The sequence below is a fragment of the Alnus glutinosa genome, chromosome 7, assembly GCF_958979055.1.
Source record: "Alnus glutinosa chromosome 7, dhAlnGlut1.1, whole genome shotgun sequence".
NCBI classification, from domain to species: Eukaryota; Viridiplantae; Streptophyta; class Magnoliopsida; order Fagales; family Betulaceae; genus Alnus; species Alnus glutinosa.
This window is the reverse complement of record NC_084892.1, coordinates 26,597,493-26,615,652: the sequence shown is the minus strand read 5'-3', so window position 1 is coordinate 26,615,652 and position 18,160 is coordinate 26,597,493. Positions and strand designations below refer to the sequence as shown.

The 18,160-nt window shown below is 35.8% G+C and overlaps 1 protein-coding gene across 3 annotated transcripts; it reads left to right on the top strand.

The window, feature by feature from the left end:
- Positions 1–5,530: 5,530 nt before the first annotated feature.
- On the top strand, positions 5,531–8,538 carry LOC133874334 (transcription factor MYB1). 3 transcript variants are annotated; one of them, XR_009901245.1, is made up of 3 exons: positions 5,531–5,936; positions 7,282–8,251; positions 8,447–8,538. XR_009901245.1 is itself a non-coding variant. In XM_062312230.1 (3 exons), the coding sequence occupies exons 1-2, from the start codon at positions 5,636–5,638 to the stop codon at positions 8,151–8,153; spliced, it is 1,173 nt and encodes a 390-aa protein (XP_062168214.1). In that variant the 5' UTR covers positions 5,531–5,635; the 3' UTR covers positions 8,154–8,157; positions 8,447–8,538. The 3 variants fall into 3 exon arrangements, 2 of the variants coding, with proteins under 2 accessions (XP_062168214.1, XP_062168212.1); XM_062312230.1 differs by having other exon boundaries at positions 7,282–8,157; XM_062312228.1 differs by having other exon boundaries at positions 7,282–8,538.
- The last annotated feature ends 9,622 nt before the right edge of the window (positions 8,539–18,160 follow it).

Genomic DNA, 18,160 nt, shown 5'->3' with positions numbered 1-18,160 from the left:
AACCCTTTTAACCATAAACCTTAATCTCCAATTGGTTAGAAAAATATAATTTAATGGTCTGTGGCGGCGCCACGTGGAGACCCAAACGTTTGAAGAAAATTGATACCTCAGCTTTATTTGCCTCGAATGATCTACTCAGATGTTAACGATTTTAAAGCTGAACCATTCCCACCTCCAATTTTTTCATCTTTGACAAACACCTGCATCGCTAATAAGACAAAGAAGTGGGTGGCCGGAGAGTCTATGCCTTGAATATGAATCAGGGGAATGAGGGATTAAGAGAACACAAAGTTTTGACCCCGACAAGCAACGGCTGAGTGTACTAGTGTGAAATCCGTTGCGTGTTAGCGCTTTAGTTTTCTTTCTCGATCCCTCAATCGGAGAGAAAACAAATACCTGTTCCCGGCCTGTTAGCTTTACTAGCATGTTTACGGCTGGATTTTAAATACTAATTGGTATGCTTCACCGACATATATATAGTTCTAACAACGGGCAATCTACACACTATATATATATAGTAGTGTTCAGAATTTGTAATCTACACACTACATTCGGACAATATTGTATCCTGATGACAGAATTGTTGTATTTCATTTTGCAAAACTTATTGTATAAGTGTGATGCAATATTTGTCTAAGAGATAAATTAATATTTGATTTACTATCCAAGAGTTCAGTAATTTTTCATGCAATTTTTATTTTTCTTTCATTAATTTATGTAGTTCCACGTCTTTATATCCAACACATGGTCATAAAATTTGTTGAAAGAAAATAGAAGAGTTAGAATTTGAGAATAGAATAAGCTCTTATCTTAATTGAAATATTGGTCTCATCTTTTAGATCAGGCTCTTTAATTCGCACCCAGTGGGCATATATATGATTTTGGAATAGTACTTATATGTAGTTAGAAGGCTCTAAGGCTTCTCAACCCTTCTCACCCAATCTAATGAGTAGGCCTTTGTGTTTAATAGGGCCCAAACCATGGAGAGAAAAACACATAAATTTTGTGATTCAACCAGCGGTTTACATCCACAAGTGGAAACCTTTTTTACATTTTTTTTTTTTTTAATTGAGTTGATTATATTCAAGATTTTATTTATAGAGTTTTAAAAGTGATTTGAATGATTTCAAATGTAACAAAATCCTTAATTGAAGGTAAATAAATCATCATTTATCACAAAACATTTTTATCATTATCACTTAATTCTTTGTTAGTAAAAAATGTTAAATACTGTAATTCTATACAATATTCATCCAACAAGGTTTGCGTGGCACTTTAAACTAACCACTGAATTAATCATTGTTAAATAATAATAATAAAATATCAAATGATTGATTTGGAGTGCTACGTCAACATTGTTGAATAATTGTAAAATAAAAACATAATATATAGTATTACTTTAATTAGTAACACATCAAAATTTTGGGATCCCACCAAATAAATTAATTACACTTAAACGATTTTTTTTTTTCTTTCTAAGCAAACAGCAAGGGAAAAGAGATCGAAGTTGTACAATTGAACTCTTTCATAATAGAAAAATTGTTCTTAGTTTTATCAGAAAATTCAATTAAAATCTTAAACAAAAAAATTTTAAAAAAAATCTCAAACTTAAAATCTTATATATATATATATATATATATATAAGAAACCAGAAGTAATTAAAAAAGATGTCAAGCGAAGACATACCTTTTTGGCAAACATCAACGTTCCATTGTTATACTCTTAACCAATGTCTATGTGTCCATAATTCTCTCCAGTAGTTTAGATATTTTATTTTATTTTTTATTTTTTTAACCTTATACGTGGTTTATGTATCCGTTAGAAGAAAATAATTTTTGAGAGACGTTAATTTCGATAATCATTAACAAAGATTAAAAGAGGAGAGCATTAATGAACTCTTTTTAGGTTGTCAAAGTGCCAACTTTGATGATGATCAGTTAATATTAATTATTTGTGAGGAAGCATGATTTTGCTTGATGGAATTAATGTAGGTAACATTGGGTTTTTTTTTTTTTTTTTTTTTTTTAAAGAAGGTAATTAACATTGGGTTGTGTTTAGGCTATTGCATTTGGTCTTTTAAAGTTCAAACAAAATAAAAAGAAAATTATGATATTATGTGTTTATGATCCATTTGTTGATATGGAGAACACTAAAAAGCATCAAAAAACAGATTCACGAGTGATTAACCATCCTAGCTAGCTCATGATCGATTCGACTGGACTGAGATTTTGACAAACAAGCCCACCGGTTTTAGATAAGCCGTAGATTTATTGGTTCCTTATATCTGGGTCCGACGGAATGTTATATGCAGGAGGTTTATTGGATTACAACCCTTTATAATTATTTGTCTGAATTGAAAAAAATTCGGACAGACCACTTATGAGACTTATCTAACCAAATAAAAATTGGGTTGTCCAACCACTTATTAGGTCGTATAGGTCCCATAAATAGTCTCTCACAAACGCCCGTCGGAATTCTCTCAAATTTGAACAAATAATTGTAAAGGATAATTATGCAAGTTTATCAAGTTTGAGAAATGTTACATGTACTTAAACTTTTACAAAATAGGCCTTACTAACTGATGTGGAGCTTATTTATTGGAAATGATCAAAATAATTAATAAAAAAAAATACTACGAGTACCAATAAATAAGCTTCACATCATCTTAACAAAACTCCCTCAATAAAAATTTAAATACATATAACATTTCTCATCAAGTTTAGGTTTGGCTCTAAAGTGTTCTCGGCAAGGGCAAGGGTTAAAGGTGCTGTCAACAGCATCATCAAGCCACAAAGACTGTAGCCCAAAGGACGATTTCAGGGAGTCCATGAGCCGCAAGTCTAGTTTCTGACCTCCAACTTGAACTTTTTGTTTTTAACAACCTCGGGCTCCATTTATTTACTTCAATCCCAACAGACTCCAGCCTGAGCCATAAGATTCCCCAATTAAGCCAAAAATTTAAAACTAAAATAAAAGACTTTAGAATTGAATTTTTGTTTTTAATATCTTAGGCCATGGCAAAATTATAAATTTGACTTACAAAATCCAAGCAATATTAACGCTTGCTTCATTAAATTGGGCCAAACATTAGTTACATATAGGGTGAGGATTGACCTAATGGGTGATTTTGTTTTCTGATATAAGCCGATGAAAATAAGGTTTTATTTATTTATTTATTTTTAAGGAGGGCAAAACTTCAAAGGAATTATATAGAGTCAAATATTAACCTTTTACTGCCACTTCATATGAAAATACGACAACACTTCATAAAGATTAAAAGTTCGACAAATTGTGAACGGTACCCAGAATGTGCTTAACTTGATGCACAATTGGTAAACTGGCCACATTAGAAGAGATGCAAGCTTTACTACACATGGTTTAATCAAAGCAGCAGTTAAACAAATCATAAATAAAGTTTTGATGGAATAAATTCTTATTTATATCTGTGACACTATTTTGTTAGGACAACATGTTTTAGTTTTATGATTATATTGACATAAACGATTTTATTATTATTATTATTTTTTTTAAAAAAAAAAAAGGTTCTAGAAAGTTTTGAAGGAGGTCAAATAGGTTCGCCCCTGGCTCAATAACATAAACAAATATGACAAACTTGAGTATATAACATCTCAAGAACACTGTGTTACTAAGGCCAAGCCTTGGATGATGATTGACGGTATTAGGTTTTATATTTGTGTAGGAAAAATCATATGTCAAAATATTGTTTCTTGGTTGTAATATTTAGGTCTTTGTCTGGCGCAAACAACGCCATACCCCCCCCCCCCCCCCCTCTCTCTCTCTCTCATAACAAAAAAATAAAATAAAACAAATTAAGCTCACAACTTTCTCAGTTCCAATGATTTCCTAATGAGTTACATCGAAAACAAAGCTCATATCCATCGTGTTTTGCCTAGTATAATCAATTATAAATCCTTGCCATGGTGAAGTTTTCAGACTTGGTGGACCCTCCCCCCCCCCCCCCCCCCTCCCTCCCCGATCGAGTTCTCTGTCGTCTGTCTCTACGAGTTTAAGCCTGACCACGATATTCGACATCACAAAAACTGTCGTTACATCTTTCATCGAGGTCGTGTGAACCGTTGGATGGGCTAAAATTAGAAAACATGTCCTATGTGTCGAAGACCCTTCATTTCAAACAAAATGCAATAAGCTCTCAAGGAGAGGCTCTGGACTGCTTATGAGATTTTTAATTTTTACCGTCAGTATGCTAATTTTACTAGTCTTTATATATAAAGGGAGTAGAAAAGTGAATAAAGAATTTGATAGAGCGTGTATTGAAAAAGTAATTAATAAAATAAAGAATTATACTTTTTGTTAGTCATTTTACTTAATTTTGTTGGACATTTTGACCTATTTTATCAGAGTGCAGTAGTTTTCCCGCCACTCTAGAAGGTAGCGGTTCACGCGCGTTGTGTACATTTTACAGTCAATTTTTTTTTTTTTGAACACATACGGTCAATTTAGTAAAGAAAGAGTATAGTCATGACAAAACTGTATTACGTCACCTTGTGCGTTGTGCCGTTGTGTACATCTCTGGCACCGCTTTTGTTTGAAGACTGGAATTACATTTATAACCTTATTATTGCAATTTTGTTTTTGTTTTCTTTTTACACCCAAAAATACAAAAATCTTCTCTCATATATATATATATATATATATATATATATATATATGGAAAATAATAACATACTCTCATTTCACTCTTACTCTCATATTTGTTGCAGTGGTAGTCTCACATCGAGTAAGCAAAGAAAAAAAATTATTCAACTTTTTCATGGAGTTATTTATCAGTTCAAAGCCTTCAAAATAATTCCGACCACCAAATCTGGTAGTCTCAACTACTCCTTAGGTAGGGGGTGTCTACTGTCTAGAAACGGACACAGAGTACAAATTTTTTTCACTCACGTTATGGCACTGTCATGTTTTTTTTTTTTTTTTTGAAATAAAGAGATTTCATTAATCATATAGAGGAGCCCTGATCGGCAAGTACAAAATGATAAATTAATGATGCACATTCATCAATCCACATATGATAAATAGAGTGCGATACAGCCAGTTCAGCCAAAGCATGAATTACCTTATTCGCGTCCCGACTCGTATACTGGATTACATGAAATAGAAAGCCTTGTGAAGCGTCACGAACATCATCCAACAACTAAGCCTATCTCCCCCAAGGCTGTTCTTGATTCATGGACTACACCACCTGGCCCACCTGCAAAGCATCCCCTAAAATATCACTCGTGTATAGCCTAAATCCAGACACAGGTTTACTGCCTTCGACAACGTATGGCACTGTCATGTTCGGAAGTAAAGGAAGGAGGTAAAATGGGAATATGGCTAGCATGGGCTCTATAGTCTATTAGTCTATAATTAATTAGGAAATTTTTTTGAGTTTTGATATGTATAATAATTTTGAAACAAAAGGGGCAAATGAGTAATTCGGTAGGGGATGCGGTAGTCATTTAAGAAAAGACCACTGTGGTAAAGTAAAACTAAATACTTGCCCTAAAAATCTCGTTCACTGTCTCTGTTGGAAAACAACACTTGCAGTTAATTCCGGTAGGTACTAGTCCTGAGGATTCCACACACGCGCACAAAGAGAAAGCGGGAGAGGAAGATGGAAGTGGAGGACGCAACAGTGGTTGACGGTGGCGAAGAGGTGGACGTCGGAGGAGACGGTGGGAGCGGCGACGAGGCGGTGGTGGTTGTGGGCGGAGGAGGCGCGCAAGGGGGCAGAGACAGGGTGAAGGGTCCGTGGTCTCCCGAGGAGGACGCGGTACTGAGTCGGCTGGTGAGCAAGTTCGGGGCGAGGAATTGGAGCCTGATCGCCCGCGGAATCGCCGGCCGATCCGGCAAGTCTTGCCGGCTCCGGTGGTGTAATCAGCTAGACCCCGCCGTGAAGCGCAAGCCCTTTACTGGTGCAGTCCACATTGCTTGATCTAAACCCTTTTATGTTCTGTTATCTTTTTTCATTTCAGTTTCTTATTTTGATTGATTTAGGATGTGGTTGTGTTTCGTTATTGATTATTTGATTTTTCGTTTGTGGTAAATTGAGGGTTAGACACCATTTTGATCACTTTCTGGGTCTGCAAACATTAGGTTATGCATGTTAGTCTTAGTTTAAAAAAAATCTATTGCAACCAATTGGGGATTCTGAGGCTTAAATTTGAACCCAACAATATTGAACATTTGGATAGAAGAATGACGTTTCTTTTAGAGGAGATGAATAGGGTGAACCCAGCAATTCATTGACATTAGATTCATTGTTTACTATAAGATCATCCTGGCTTGATTAGCAGCACTTAACTGATGAGAATTTTGATAATTGGAAAAATGTAAATTTGAGACATTATATTCTCATGAATCGTTATTACATGAAACCTTGGTCTCTCTATTTTGTGAATTGGGGTGGACTGTAGTCTACATTACGCAAAATCTTAGAGGTCAAGAATGCCCCAAAATATATAATATGTTGATATGTCAAGAGGATTCTGGTGTATGTCATGATAGAGCCACTTTGTGAGGTTGGATTTGAAAATTTTGGGAACTGTTGGAGGTTTCCTGGCCAGGCTTAGCCCCCCGTTGAATTATTCCATGTCTCCCTGATCAATGTTCTTAAATAGTTGGCAGACTTCAAGGCGGCTCGCATGCTGCATTCTACACTCGGTAATATGTTCTTGTCCCCCCCCCCCCCCCCCCTCCCCCCTATTTACATCAAAGCATTCGTTCATTTACTTATGCTGTATACTGAATTTTATAATCTCATTGTGTGTGTTAATGACCGGCTATAATTTTGTAATGAATGGTGGCATGAGATCTATTGTTTATGAACTTCATGATATCCACAGAAATTCACCCAAAATCCGCCCTCAGCGCGGGAGTTTGCTTGTATAACCACTTCTTACTACCCTTACCTGAAGCATTATGAGAATTGGCATACATTGGTCACATCTTTTCATCTTTATATGCATATATCTACGGTGCAAATGGTTGTTGCCAATTTCACGCTATTGACAAATATGGGAAACACGCATTTGTACTGAAGTTCGATGGCAATGAAATACCAATCAGATTTTTAAATGCTGTCTTGTAGTTACGAGGATGCACCTTGCAATAATGGGAAAATGTTGTTGTTTGTATTTTTAGTCATATAATGTATATATAGACATACAACAGTTTTCAGTGTGTCATTAATAAATGTTGAATTAATGTCTATATTGTCCTTCTTGAAGAACGAGGCTAACAAAACTAAAGTTGTTTCAGATGAGGAGGATCAGATCATAGTTGCAGCGCATGCAATTCATGGAAACAAATGGGCAGCAATTGCAAGGCTTTTACCGGGAAGAACAGATAATGCTATCAAGAACCACTGGAATTCTACCCTAAAGCGTCGGTGTGTGGAGTTTGGCAAGATTAAGTTAGAATCTAGTATGCTTGATGATGTTAGCTTAGACAAAACCAAGGCATCATCTGAAGAAACCATGTCATTTGGGGATGTCAATTCATTCAAATCCTTCGAAGGGAGAGATATAAGCTCTGTAGAGATTATGGATGAGCAGAATGAAGACAAGGTGCCAATAGAGGGTCATTTTCGTCAGGAAGCCAAAGACCAGCCTACTCTTTTTCGGCCTATTGCACGTGTTAGTGCTTTTAGTGTATATAACCCTTCAGATAGCTTAGATCCTGCATCTTCTTTCCCAAGGCCAGTTCCAATGCAAGGACCTCTGATTCAAGCATCAAAACCAGATGTTGAGAGTTGCAAGTTATTTGAAGGAGTCTATGGTGAGCGGTTGGTGCCTCATAATTGTGGCCATGGTTGTTGCGGGACAGAAAGTGATAGAAATCCTGGAAGTTCTTTGCTGGGGCCAGAATTTGTTGAATTCACAGAGCCTCCATCCTTCCCAAGTTTTGAATTGGCTGCAATAGCCACAGATATAAGTAACCTTGCTTGGCTTAAAAGTGGGTTAGAGAATAGCAGTGTCAGAGCGATGGGTGATGCAGCTGGCAGAATTGTATCTCATGGATCTCAAGTGCAAATGGGGCGTTTTGAAGAGAGTAGAGTGAATGACCATTTTTGTTTTGATGAGGGGAACAACAGGTTAATGGGCATGAAGACCAATGTACTATCAACGTAGACTGGTAAGAAACCATTTTCTTTTTGCGGGTTGAAGTCGAGTGGGGATTGGATTAAATTAAATGATTATATCTCCATGTTAAAAGGTGACTTCTCAAGGTAACAGATCTAGAAGAAAATTTGTTTAACTGTGATCTTTGTGATGGTATTGTGTAGAAGACTTACCTGAGCACCATTCTAAGTCATGGATTATGGAAAAGAGAAGAAATCAATTAGAGCTTTTCCAGTTGCCCTTCTATTAGCTTGGGCGCCTGTATCATTATTCTTAATGACTAGTTTCTTGGTGTGTTACAGGAGGCAAACTTTATCTGGTACCAAGGCATGAAGCATTGCTTTATGGTTTCATTGATTGGATGCAAATTGGAATAGAAAGGTTTGGCAATCTATCCGTGCATTAGTAGCGCTCGGTAGTGTGTACTTGAGTTGGCTGTAGAGAATCTTGTTGAAGATTCTCCCCCCCCCCCCCCCCCCCCCCCCCGCTTCGCCGCTCTGTGCATCCAGTTTTGGCTAGATCATGGCCTCAGTTTGGAATCAACGGCCTGGATTGGCTGAACTTGACTTTCGGAACTCCAGGAGGAACTGAATCCACAGTGCCGAATTGCAAATTACAGTCCCTGCACTTCTGACTTCCAGAAGTACTGGAAACCTTTTTCCATCAATTCCAAAAATTTAATTCTTGATGTTTAATATGCATCCCATGCATCATAAACGTTCCCTCTTCCACCCAACTCCGCCTTCTATTTTATTTCCGTCTTTTGTAGGCCATATTTGCTTTCTTCTGTCACCCGGCTCCAGCTACACGTCTTCAACCTCTTCTCCACCTCCTCTATACCCTATTCACCAATTGTGCACTTCATGTGCCACCGTTTCTTTTTTTTGATGAATAAGTGAACTATATTAATAGCAGAAACAACTGTATAAAACTATTTCAAAATCCAACAAAACAACAATCTCTAAAGCACACCAACTAGAAACAACAAAAACAAACTGGTGAAAGCCAAACCCCCAACAAACAAAAGATTGCCAACAAAACAGAACTAGAATGGCAGATTTTGATGTTCTCTCTATTCTTCTTGAAAAATTATTTTCCTGAAATTCTGGATCGGACTTCCCAAAATATTGCCGTAAATATCTGCTCCTCTGTCTTCGGTTGCCCACTGTGTCTGATTTCATTTCTAGCACGCCAAATACTATAAACAGTAGAGCTTAAGATCAATCGACATAAAACACCCTCCAAAGCCTTTGTTTTCCATTTTCTACACCCTTTCATTGATTATTTCTAGCCAGTCTGAAGAATGAGCTAAAGGATTGCATCGCTACATACAAGCTTTCCAAATCCTATAGCTAAAGCTACAAGAAAAGAAGAGATAATCCGTGCTCTCTGTGGCATTTTGCAGAAAACACTCTTGGTGTCTCTTGTGTAACCCCAAGCCAATAATCTGTCACCAGTAGATAACTGTTTATATATAGCAAGCCAAAGGATAAACGCCTGTTTTGAAATGGCATAGGAAAATCAAACCAAAGTTCACCAATCCACAATATCCTTATTCCTTAGAAAGTTCCCAAGTTTCAGCACTGATATAGGTACCCTTCTTAGCAATGGTCCAAAAAAGCTTATCAGTGATACCTAGAGGAATTTCAAGGAGCTTACTTTGAATGTCCACCAAAGCATCAGACCACGCTGGCTTTCAGCACCATAAACCATTCCCAAGAACAAAATTCAACCTTGCATCCAAACCTCTGAGAATCATAGATGATTCTATATCCATATTTTTCAAAACCAGTAATCCATCCATAAAATGGATGTGTTTGCCATCACCAACCTCAAATCTGCTCCACGTCCTATGTCCCCTATTCACTGTCTACGAGAAAAGGTGGCACGTGAGCATCACGCGGCACCCCGAGTAGCAGATATACGGAACCTATGTATACCCCTTCCTCTTCCATGCTTGCTTGGCTTCTTCTGTCTCTCCATGACATTTTGGTCATAACTCATAAGAGGCTTTTCCACCAGGTGTCCCAATTCTTAACGTCGAGCACGCAGCTCTTGGGACACCTCCAGCACAGATCCACCCCTGTGAACACTCCTGCAAGATCCCAAACGACCATTCATGCATCCGTATGGAACAGACAGTCCTCTTCTGCCGAGGTTTCATCCCCTTCTTCACCGGTTGACTCCTCAGTGATGCATGGGTATAAATATAATTCTGTTGTATCCAAGTTGATTTTGTTTCTCTATCAGTCTATCATGTGTTATTTCACCACAGCCCCTTTATTTGGCATTTGGGCCAAATCTGATATCCATTTACTTCGGTTTGAAGAAAAATGGGACATATTCTACGGTTAGATCTTTTCGATGTGGTCCAAATCTGTTAGTATTTTTACTTTCTAGGCTAATGGCCATTCTATTAAGAAAAGGAATAGTAAATAGAATAAGGAATAGTTAGTCCTGAGAATAAAAGGCGGTAGAATGGAATGGTTATTCCTATTATTTTGTTTGGTAATAACTCACATATTTTAATCAGAATTCTATAAAAATTACTTAAAAAACCTTACATTATATTATTATTATTATTATTATTATTATTATTTTAAAAAAATCAAACAAAAATTGAAATAAACTGTAGGGTAGCTGGCCACCCACCGTTGAACCGGAAGTGGCTGTAGCCACCCCCGAGTGGCCTCTACGGGTGGCTGCGACCATCCCTGAAGCCTATCGGGGGTGGCCGGGCCATCTTCAATGTACTCTAGGCGTGGCTGGCCACCCCCGACGAGAACTGGGGGTGCCGGCCCCAGTTGCTCCGGGGGTGGTGCGACCACTCCTGGCCATCCACTTTGAGGTTTAGTTTTTCTTTTTTCTTTTTTTTTTATAAACAAAAGATTTGAAAGAAAATAAAAAATGAGTTTTTTTTTTTTTGGAAAATGTAGTCTTTACTCAAAGGAATAGCTATTCCTCTCATTTTTTAGAAGAATGGGTATTCCTCTTTGTAAGGGAATAGCTATTCCATGGAATAGACTCCTACAAATTAAAGAATTGTTATTCCTATGGAATAGTCTTTCCATTATAAGGGCTTATTCCGCAAACCAAATGAGTCATAGTAATGAAATTGATTTGTTTAGGAAGGAAAAAAAAAAGAAAAAAAAAAACTCCAGCAATTAGGCACCATCAAAGTGGTCCAAAAGCCGGGCTCACTCCTATAGAAGTTAGTGGCTAATAACTTTTAGGACAACATTCCTTTTAACTATTGTTCAGTCACCGTCATGGTTCCCATTTGATCCTCGGCATGATGATGTTCTGACTTTGGTTGTCTGTAGCATGCAATGGTATATATAGTTGCAGGAGGGCGTCCAAGGACGGAACCAAAGGGGCCTAAGTGGCCCGAGGCACCCTGATTTTGAAAAAAATTCTTAAAAGAGTAATGCTAAATGCTAAGGGTGAAAATGCGAACGGATAATAATTGTCTGCATTTATTATTTGCATATAACAATTTTAGGTGTGTGAATGAGGTTATTAACTGTATTCACATTTCATTTATATATATATATATATATATATATATATATATATATATATATATATATATATATATATATATATATATATATATATATATAATTAAATTTACTAAAATTACGTTGTTTGTAATGTCGTTGGATTTCACTGCTGAAATACTCTTCTAATTTATTCTGATTTAATTGAATTATATGTTCTTTATTATTATTATTATTATTTCAAATATTTTTTCCCTTCACCAATTATAGATAGATGATGCAAGAAGGTATAAGATGCAAATTTCATGGCAAAATGAATATGATCTGAATAATAGTGTTCAACTATAGATAATGCATTTTTGTATTTACTAGAAGCATGAATTACAAATTCAATGTCCAAAACACTCATTACCTCATATTCGGATAGCGAATAATAATCTCAATAACTGCACAATGCGGATAATAATCGCATTATACAAATATGAATGCCTAAAAGTGATAATTGCATTATGCGGATGGGGATGCAGACATTGCTTATGATTGCATCCACATCTGCATTTTAACCCCTACTTAATGCTATACTTTCGTCTCAATCTCATTTCATTGGGTTAATATGGCAGTGCCTATCAATTTTTAATTTTTTAATTTTTTCTAACAATGGCTGATGGACACTAGGGGTGAAAATGCGGACGGTTATTAGTAATATCCGCATTCACAATATTCGCATCTGTATAATGCGGTTATCATTTTTAGGTATCCACATCCACATCCTGTACTTACTATCCGTATCGACGTAGTTATTGCGGTTATTATCCGTTATCCATATATGAGGTAATAAACGTTTTGGATTACTATCTAAATTTATATGAAAGATTAAATAATGCAGTTATTACTATATGCAAGCTTGAATAAATTAATATTTCATGTGTTACACAATTCACGATTTTTAGTCATAAAGACTTATTATCTCATAGAGTAATCGGGATTTAGATTACCTAAAAAAAGAATGTAATGATGTATGACTTTGAAATGATAGTGAAAAAAAACTAACAAAACCTAAAAGTCTCAGACTTACCAAATTTAAAACGATGTCGTTTTAATGAATTTAATTAAATATATATAATATATATTATGTATTAAAGGAATGTAGATACGGTTAATAACCACATCCGCATACCCTCTAACTGATATTCGTATCCGCATATGCAGATAGTTAATAATGGTAAGGGGAGATAGCGGATGCGAACGGTTATTATCCACCCGTATTTTCATCCATAATGGGCATTGTCATATCAGTCCAGTGAAATATGAGTGGGATGAGGGTGAAGTATTGTCGATCAATTCCCAATTTCCTATTAAATTGTTTATTTAGTAATTGTGCATTGTGCTGTTGATTTTCATTGTGGAGGAATTGTGTGATGCCATTACTTCTTTTCGCTCAATTTCTGATCCTAAGCCATGTCGTGTTATTCGAAGATTATGGTTATTGGTATTGTTGTTTGTGTTTCTATTCTAGTATTAGTCGGATTCACAATGGTTTTATGCATCATTTTGCTTCATTTTTCTATAAAATTAATTTTGGGAATCAGATTTTTGCATTGTTTTGTGATCCGGGAAATGTTTTTTTGGCAGAATTAAAATTTTGAAATGAATTAAATTTACTTATAGATAATCAGAAAGCCAACGACAATAGTTGAATTTTTTTTCTAAAGAAAAAAAAAATGCACAAAGTTCATAGGCCAGGGTTAATGATGCATCATTGCCAATGGAATTATGATGTTAAACAACATGATGAAATTCTACAAGCTTACATTAAAGTTGGTTCGTATCAACCTACTCTCTCAAAGTATTCAAAATTTGAATTAATCATCTTTATGGCTTTTAACCTTCAAGGTTCGAGCTATTTCTTTCATGACCTGAATATTCGCTTGATAAAGTTGCAATCTTTTATCTGACATGTTTTTTCTTTAATAAGCCATCCACAAATCATTTACAACGCATATTCACCGTTAATGGATTCAAGATTTAGAAGAAAGATAGGAATGAAAAAAAAAAAAAAAAAAAATTGTGTTTTTCTTAATTATATAGGAAAAGATCATAATTTTCTTTACAAAATTACAAAGACGTCACGTTAAGATTTAATGAACCAATCTCAATAGATACAAAATGTGTTTGACAATTTCACTTCTGAACGCATTATAAACAATTGATTGCAGTTGAAGGCCTCAATTAATATTGTTTGGATGCTTAGGTACTGCTTTTAGAGGTCGGGATGAAAGCATGGGTCAAGCAATGCGAAAATTTCCTTGAAATATTGGATTTAATGGTTTCTTTCTTTTATCCCCTCTTGCCGTGCATGATTACTAAGAGAGGAGGAGGGGACATATCAATCATAGTTCTTAACTGAACTGAGATTGCAGGAAAGTCATGTTTACAAAAAGAATAATTAGACTGAGAGTGATTCTGATTGGAACAAGTAGATTGTCTATTTCTCGCAATATTCTGATCCTTTGTTATTCTCCACTCAAAGAGGAGGGGGCAAGGGTAATAACAGTAAAATTGTGAGAAAGGTTCTTTTGCTCGAACAGAAAAACCCTTCCCACACAAAGGGCTTCTTAGGCGGGCCTCCGATTCGGACAAAGCCCTCCTATTCCAGCAAGGGAGCCCCTCTCAGATACTCATCCCCAAAGAGAATGAGGCATATGTAAAAGGAGAGATTTCCAATTCAAAATCCTAGCCCTATTTTTTGGATTTCTTCTAATCCCAGAAATTAGCTTCTTCTTCTTCTCTTTTTTTTTTTAATCTTTTTTAGGGGTGGGGGGGGTTGGGTGTAATGAAATGAACTAGAAGGTGACTTGTAGACCCCAATATGTTATTTGTCAGGTGAACAAACACAACTAAACCCCTGAAGACTTTATAGATCATATGCTCCCACTTTGAACTGAACCCATAAACTGGCCCCGCTTGTGTTTCCTTTAGTTGTTGGCAAAATGATCCTCTGACAAGGAAAATAAAAAAGAAAGGGAAGAAATATTAGATAAACTCAGATTGAATTTTTTTTTTTTTTTTTTTTTTCCTAATTAAAAAGGTTAAGAGGGGGTGACCAACAGTGGCATTACTTTATATGAACATGCTCACAGTAGCATAACCTTGACTGTAAAACCACAACCATCACAATGTGCATTTGTTCACCTTTTATGTGTTAAGATGTTTTACAAATTAGAATTGAGCCGACAAACAGGAGGGGTCCGAGGGGATAAAAGAAGAAAAAGTGGAATTCAGATAAGATTCCAGGGTAATGGCTAATGAAGTATCTGTTACGTTTTACATTGACCTCCTTTGAATCTGGTCTCCTTTAAATGTTTTCATTTTTTTTTAAAATAAAAATAAATAATAAATAATATCAGTCCATGTACTTTGCATCTTTAGAGAATTAGTCGTGTTCTTTGAATTTTATCGAATGGATTAATGGGTTTGTTTTTGTATAGAAATGGTACTTCCGGTAGAATTCTTGTGATTTGAAATCAACACCAATAGTATATTAACATGTGGCAATCTCACCTAAATTCTAAATTTTAAATTTACTCTAATAAAAAAAGTGCGACTGGCCTCCCCGCCTCCCCTCGAGTGGCCGACCGCCCCTCATCTAGGGTGGCAGCTACGTCTTTATAGAAGAAAATGCTAATAGAAGCACCATTTTTATAAGGAAGTAAACTAGAATGATTTATTTATGAAATTGAAATCACCGAACTGATTATATTAAGATGCAAACTAGGTGGATTGATTTTAATTTTTGTTTCATTAATATAATTTTTAATAGGAACTGTATTTTATAGAATAACATACCATATCAGAGTTGATGGAAACAGTCCAGTTGCAAACTATGATGCTTATGCCCCACTGAACAGACCAAAACATTAAGCTTTTAGCCTGGAATGGCATGTGAAGGCCTCAAATAGTCAAATCCATAAAGAAAATAGTGTACATTACCTCCACACCCAAATCAAGAAATTCTATTACTTTGGAGATTCATTTTCGTTTCTCTCCCCAATTATTAGCTTAGAAAATGTGGCTTGGAAGTAAATTGAACACAAATATATCACGCAATACTTAAGAGAAACAAACACACAAGAAGAGTTCCTTTCCTTTCTTATAAATCATAAAATTTTATTGTCACAAATTTTTTATAAATTAGGTCGGAAGAATTCTTTCAATTCAGTCTCTCTCTTTAAAAGTGTTATATGTCTCGTCAGCAAGTAATAAATATATATATATATATTTTTTAATTAATGCTATTAAAAATGGATTTGGTTGATGCGATGTAATTTTTTTTTACTTGTATTTTACATGCTATTAAAAAATAAATAAAAAATTGACGTTTTTAAAATTGGGTTGAAATTTGTTTTCCATGTCCAATTAGGAAGAAATTTGTGATTGGCCAGTGCTCTCTTTATGGGAGGTGTAGTAGCGTGATTGTCGGTATAGGAGGGTTGGGTTTTGGATAACAACCAGATTTGGAATTTTCTTCTTTTTCTTTTCTTTTTCCTAAGTTTATATATATATAAAATTAAAATAACAGCTTTTGTGTTTTTCACGCAAAGGCAGATACACAACAGTACAACACTGTCAACACGCATCACTAACCTTGAGGTGGTCCACCATCGGTCAACACACAGGAGACAGAGATCTAGAATGTGCCTTTGCGTGTTCACATCATCCATGGACTATTCTGCCGTTTCTGCTATTTCCCCATTTGGAACTTTATTATTTTAAGACAAATGTTTCACAAATTTTTATACTATTAAATTATTTTTTCCGCATGTATAAGTAAAATTTATTATTATTGAATTTTGAAGGAATAATTATTCGGGTATTAGATCTATCTAATAATAATTTTTACTATCACGTTAGAAAGTAAGCATTTGAGAATGTAAAATTAAGAGTTTGTATAACTCCCGTGAAAGTAAGGGAGGGCAAAAAACCGAAGGACCCGATCCGCCGCCACAGAACTGGTTTTTAGGCTTAAAATCGCGAATACGGGTCTCAATTTGGATTACCCGTGCTGAGCGGGTTGCGGGTTTATGATTTTTTAGACACCAGATCACTGCCCCACCCCGCACCCTTATCAGACCTAAAAAACCCTAGCCGGTCCCCTTCGTCATTTTCTTAACCTAAAATAACCTATGCGCCGTTGCCCATTCGTCTTCATCCTTTTCTTATTCACCCCCTCACTCCCTCTGAAGAGAGACGGAAAGAGTTACATAGAGATGGAAAGAGAGGCAGAAAGGGAACAAAGGGTTACACCAACACGCACAACCCCGAGATCAAAGCCCATCTCTGCCAGAATGCCCGCGCCGCCGAAACCCTCGTACGTATTTTCATTTCTCTCAATCTTTATTTCCTTTCATTTAAAACCATTGGAAGTCATGCTTTCTAGTTTCTATTGGAATTTGGAGGTGATTATGGTACCTACACCTTTTCCTCAGCTGATTTTGCCTAAATCAAGAATACCCACCCTAGCCCGCACAACCCGCTCCTGCAAATCCTGCCCTGCCCAGCCTGCACCCCTGCGGGTGCACTGTAAAACCCTGTATCCACATGTAGAGATTTTTGAACTCGCAGGGTTGCAGAGCAGGGGCTAGAATGGCAGAAATCTGCCCCGTGCCCAGCCCTACCTAGAGGGGGCCAACTAGCCTTGTTACATTAATCCCATTATTACAAATAGTCCGTTTAGATTTGCGATTTCAAAAAATGCAATTTGAAAAAGTGATTTTTAAAAACGCAGTTAAATGTTTGGCAAAATCGCAGTTTAACCTTTAAAATCACATTTTAGCCTTTAAAATTCTGCGTTTTCAAAAAAGCTTCACCTTACCTGCTATTTGAAAAAACAATTTTCTGGACTTTCAAATCAAATTTTAAAAAAAATGCAATTTTCAAATGATTCATCTTATATAATTTGATTTAAAATCGTACTTTTTGTTTACGAAATCGTAATTTCAAAAACACCTTAAAGTAGTTTTAAACTAAAGCATTGAACTGAAAAATGCCAAAAAAAAAAAAAAAAAAAAAATTGAATTATAAATGCGACTTTAAAGACTCGAAGAGAAAGTTGAAAGGAGTCAAAAATGAAAATTTTCTTTACTTTTTTAAATGAACCCACGTTTAAAGTGGTTGCATGAGCTGCTGGGTTGTTGGATCATTCCTCCTCCATCGGTTTATTTTAAGTTTTCATAATTTTTTAATAAAATATTATTATTATTATTATTATTATTATTTTGACATCTGATATCTGACATCTGACATCTGACATCTGACATGTCATTTTAGACCGAAACATTGAATTGATTTTTGTTTAAAAAAAATTGAAATCACACGGAAAATTCTAAAAGTTTATGATGCAGTGAATAATAGCCCTTCTGTAATATCTGCTAGCTTACTGATTACTGATTAGAGTGTCAGTTTACCGAAAGGTGCAATAATTAACAAGGACAGGCCAGTATACATAAAGGGGACAAC

Coding starts and splice junctions, on each gene's coding strand:
- LOC133874334 (XM_062312230.1), top strand. CDS start 5,636: ATGGAAGTGGAGGACGCAACAGTGGTTGACGGTGGCGAAGAGGTGGAC. Junction 5,937..7,281: donor GAAGCGCAAGCCCTTTACTG/GTGCAGTCCACA, acceptor AAGTTGTTTCAG/ATGAGGAGGATCAGATCATA.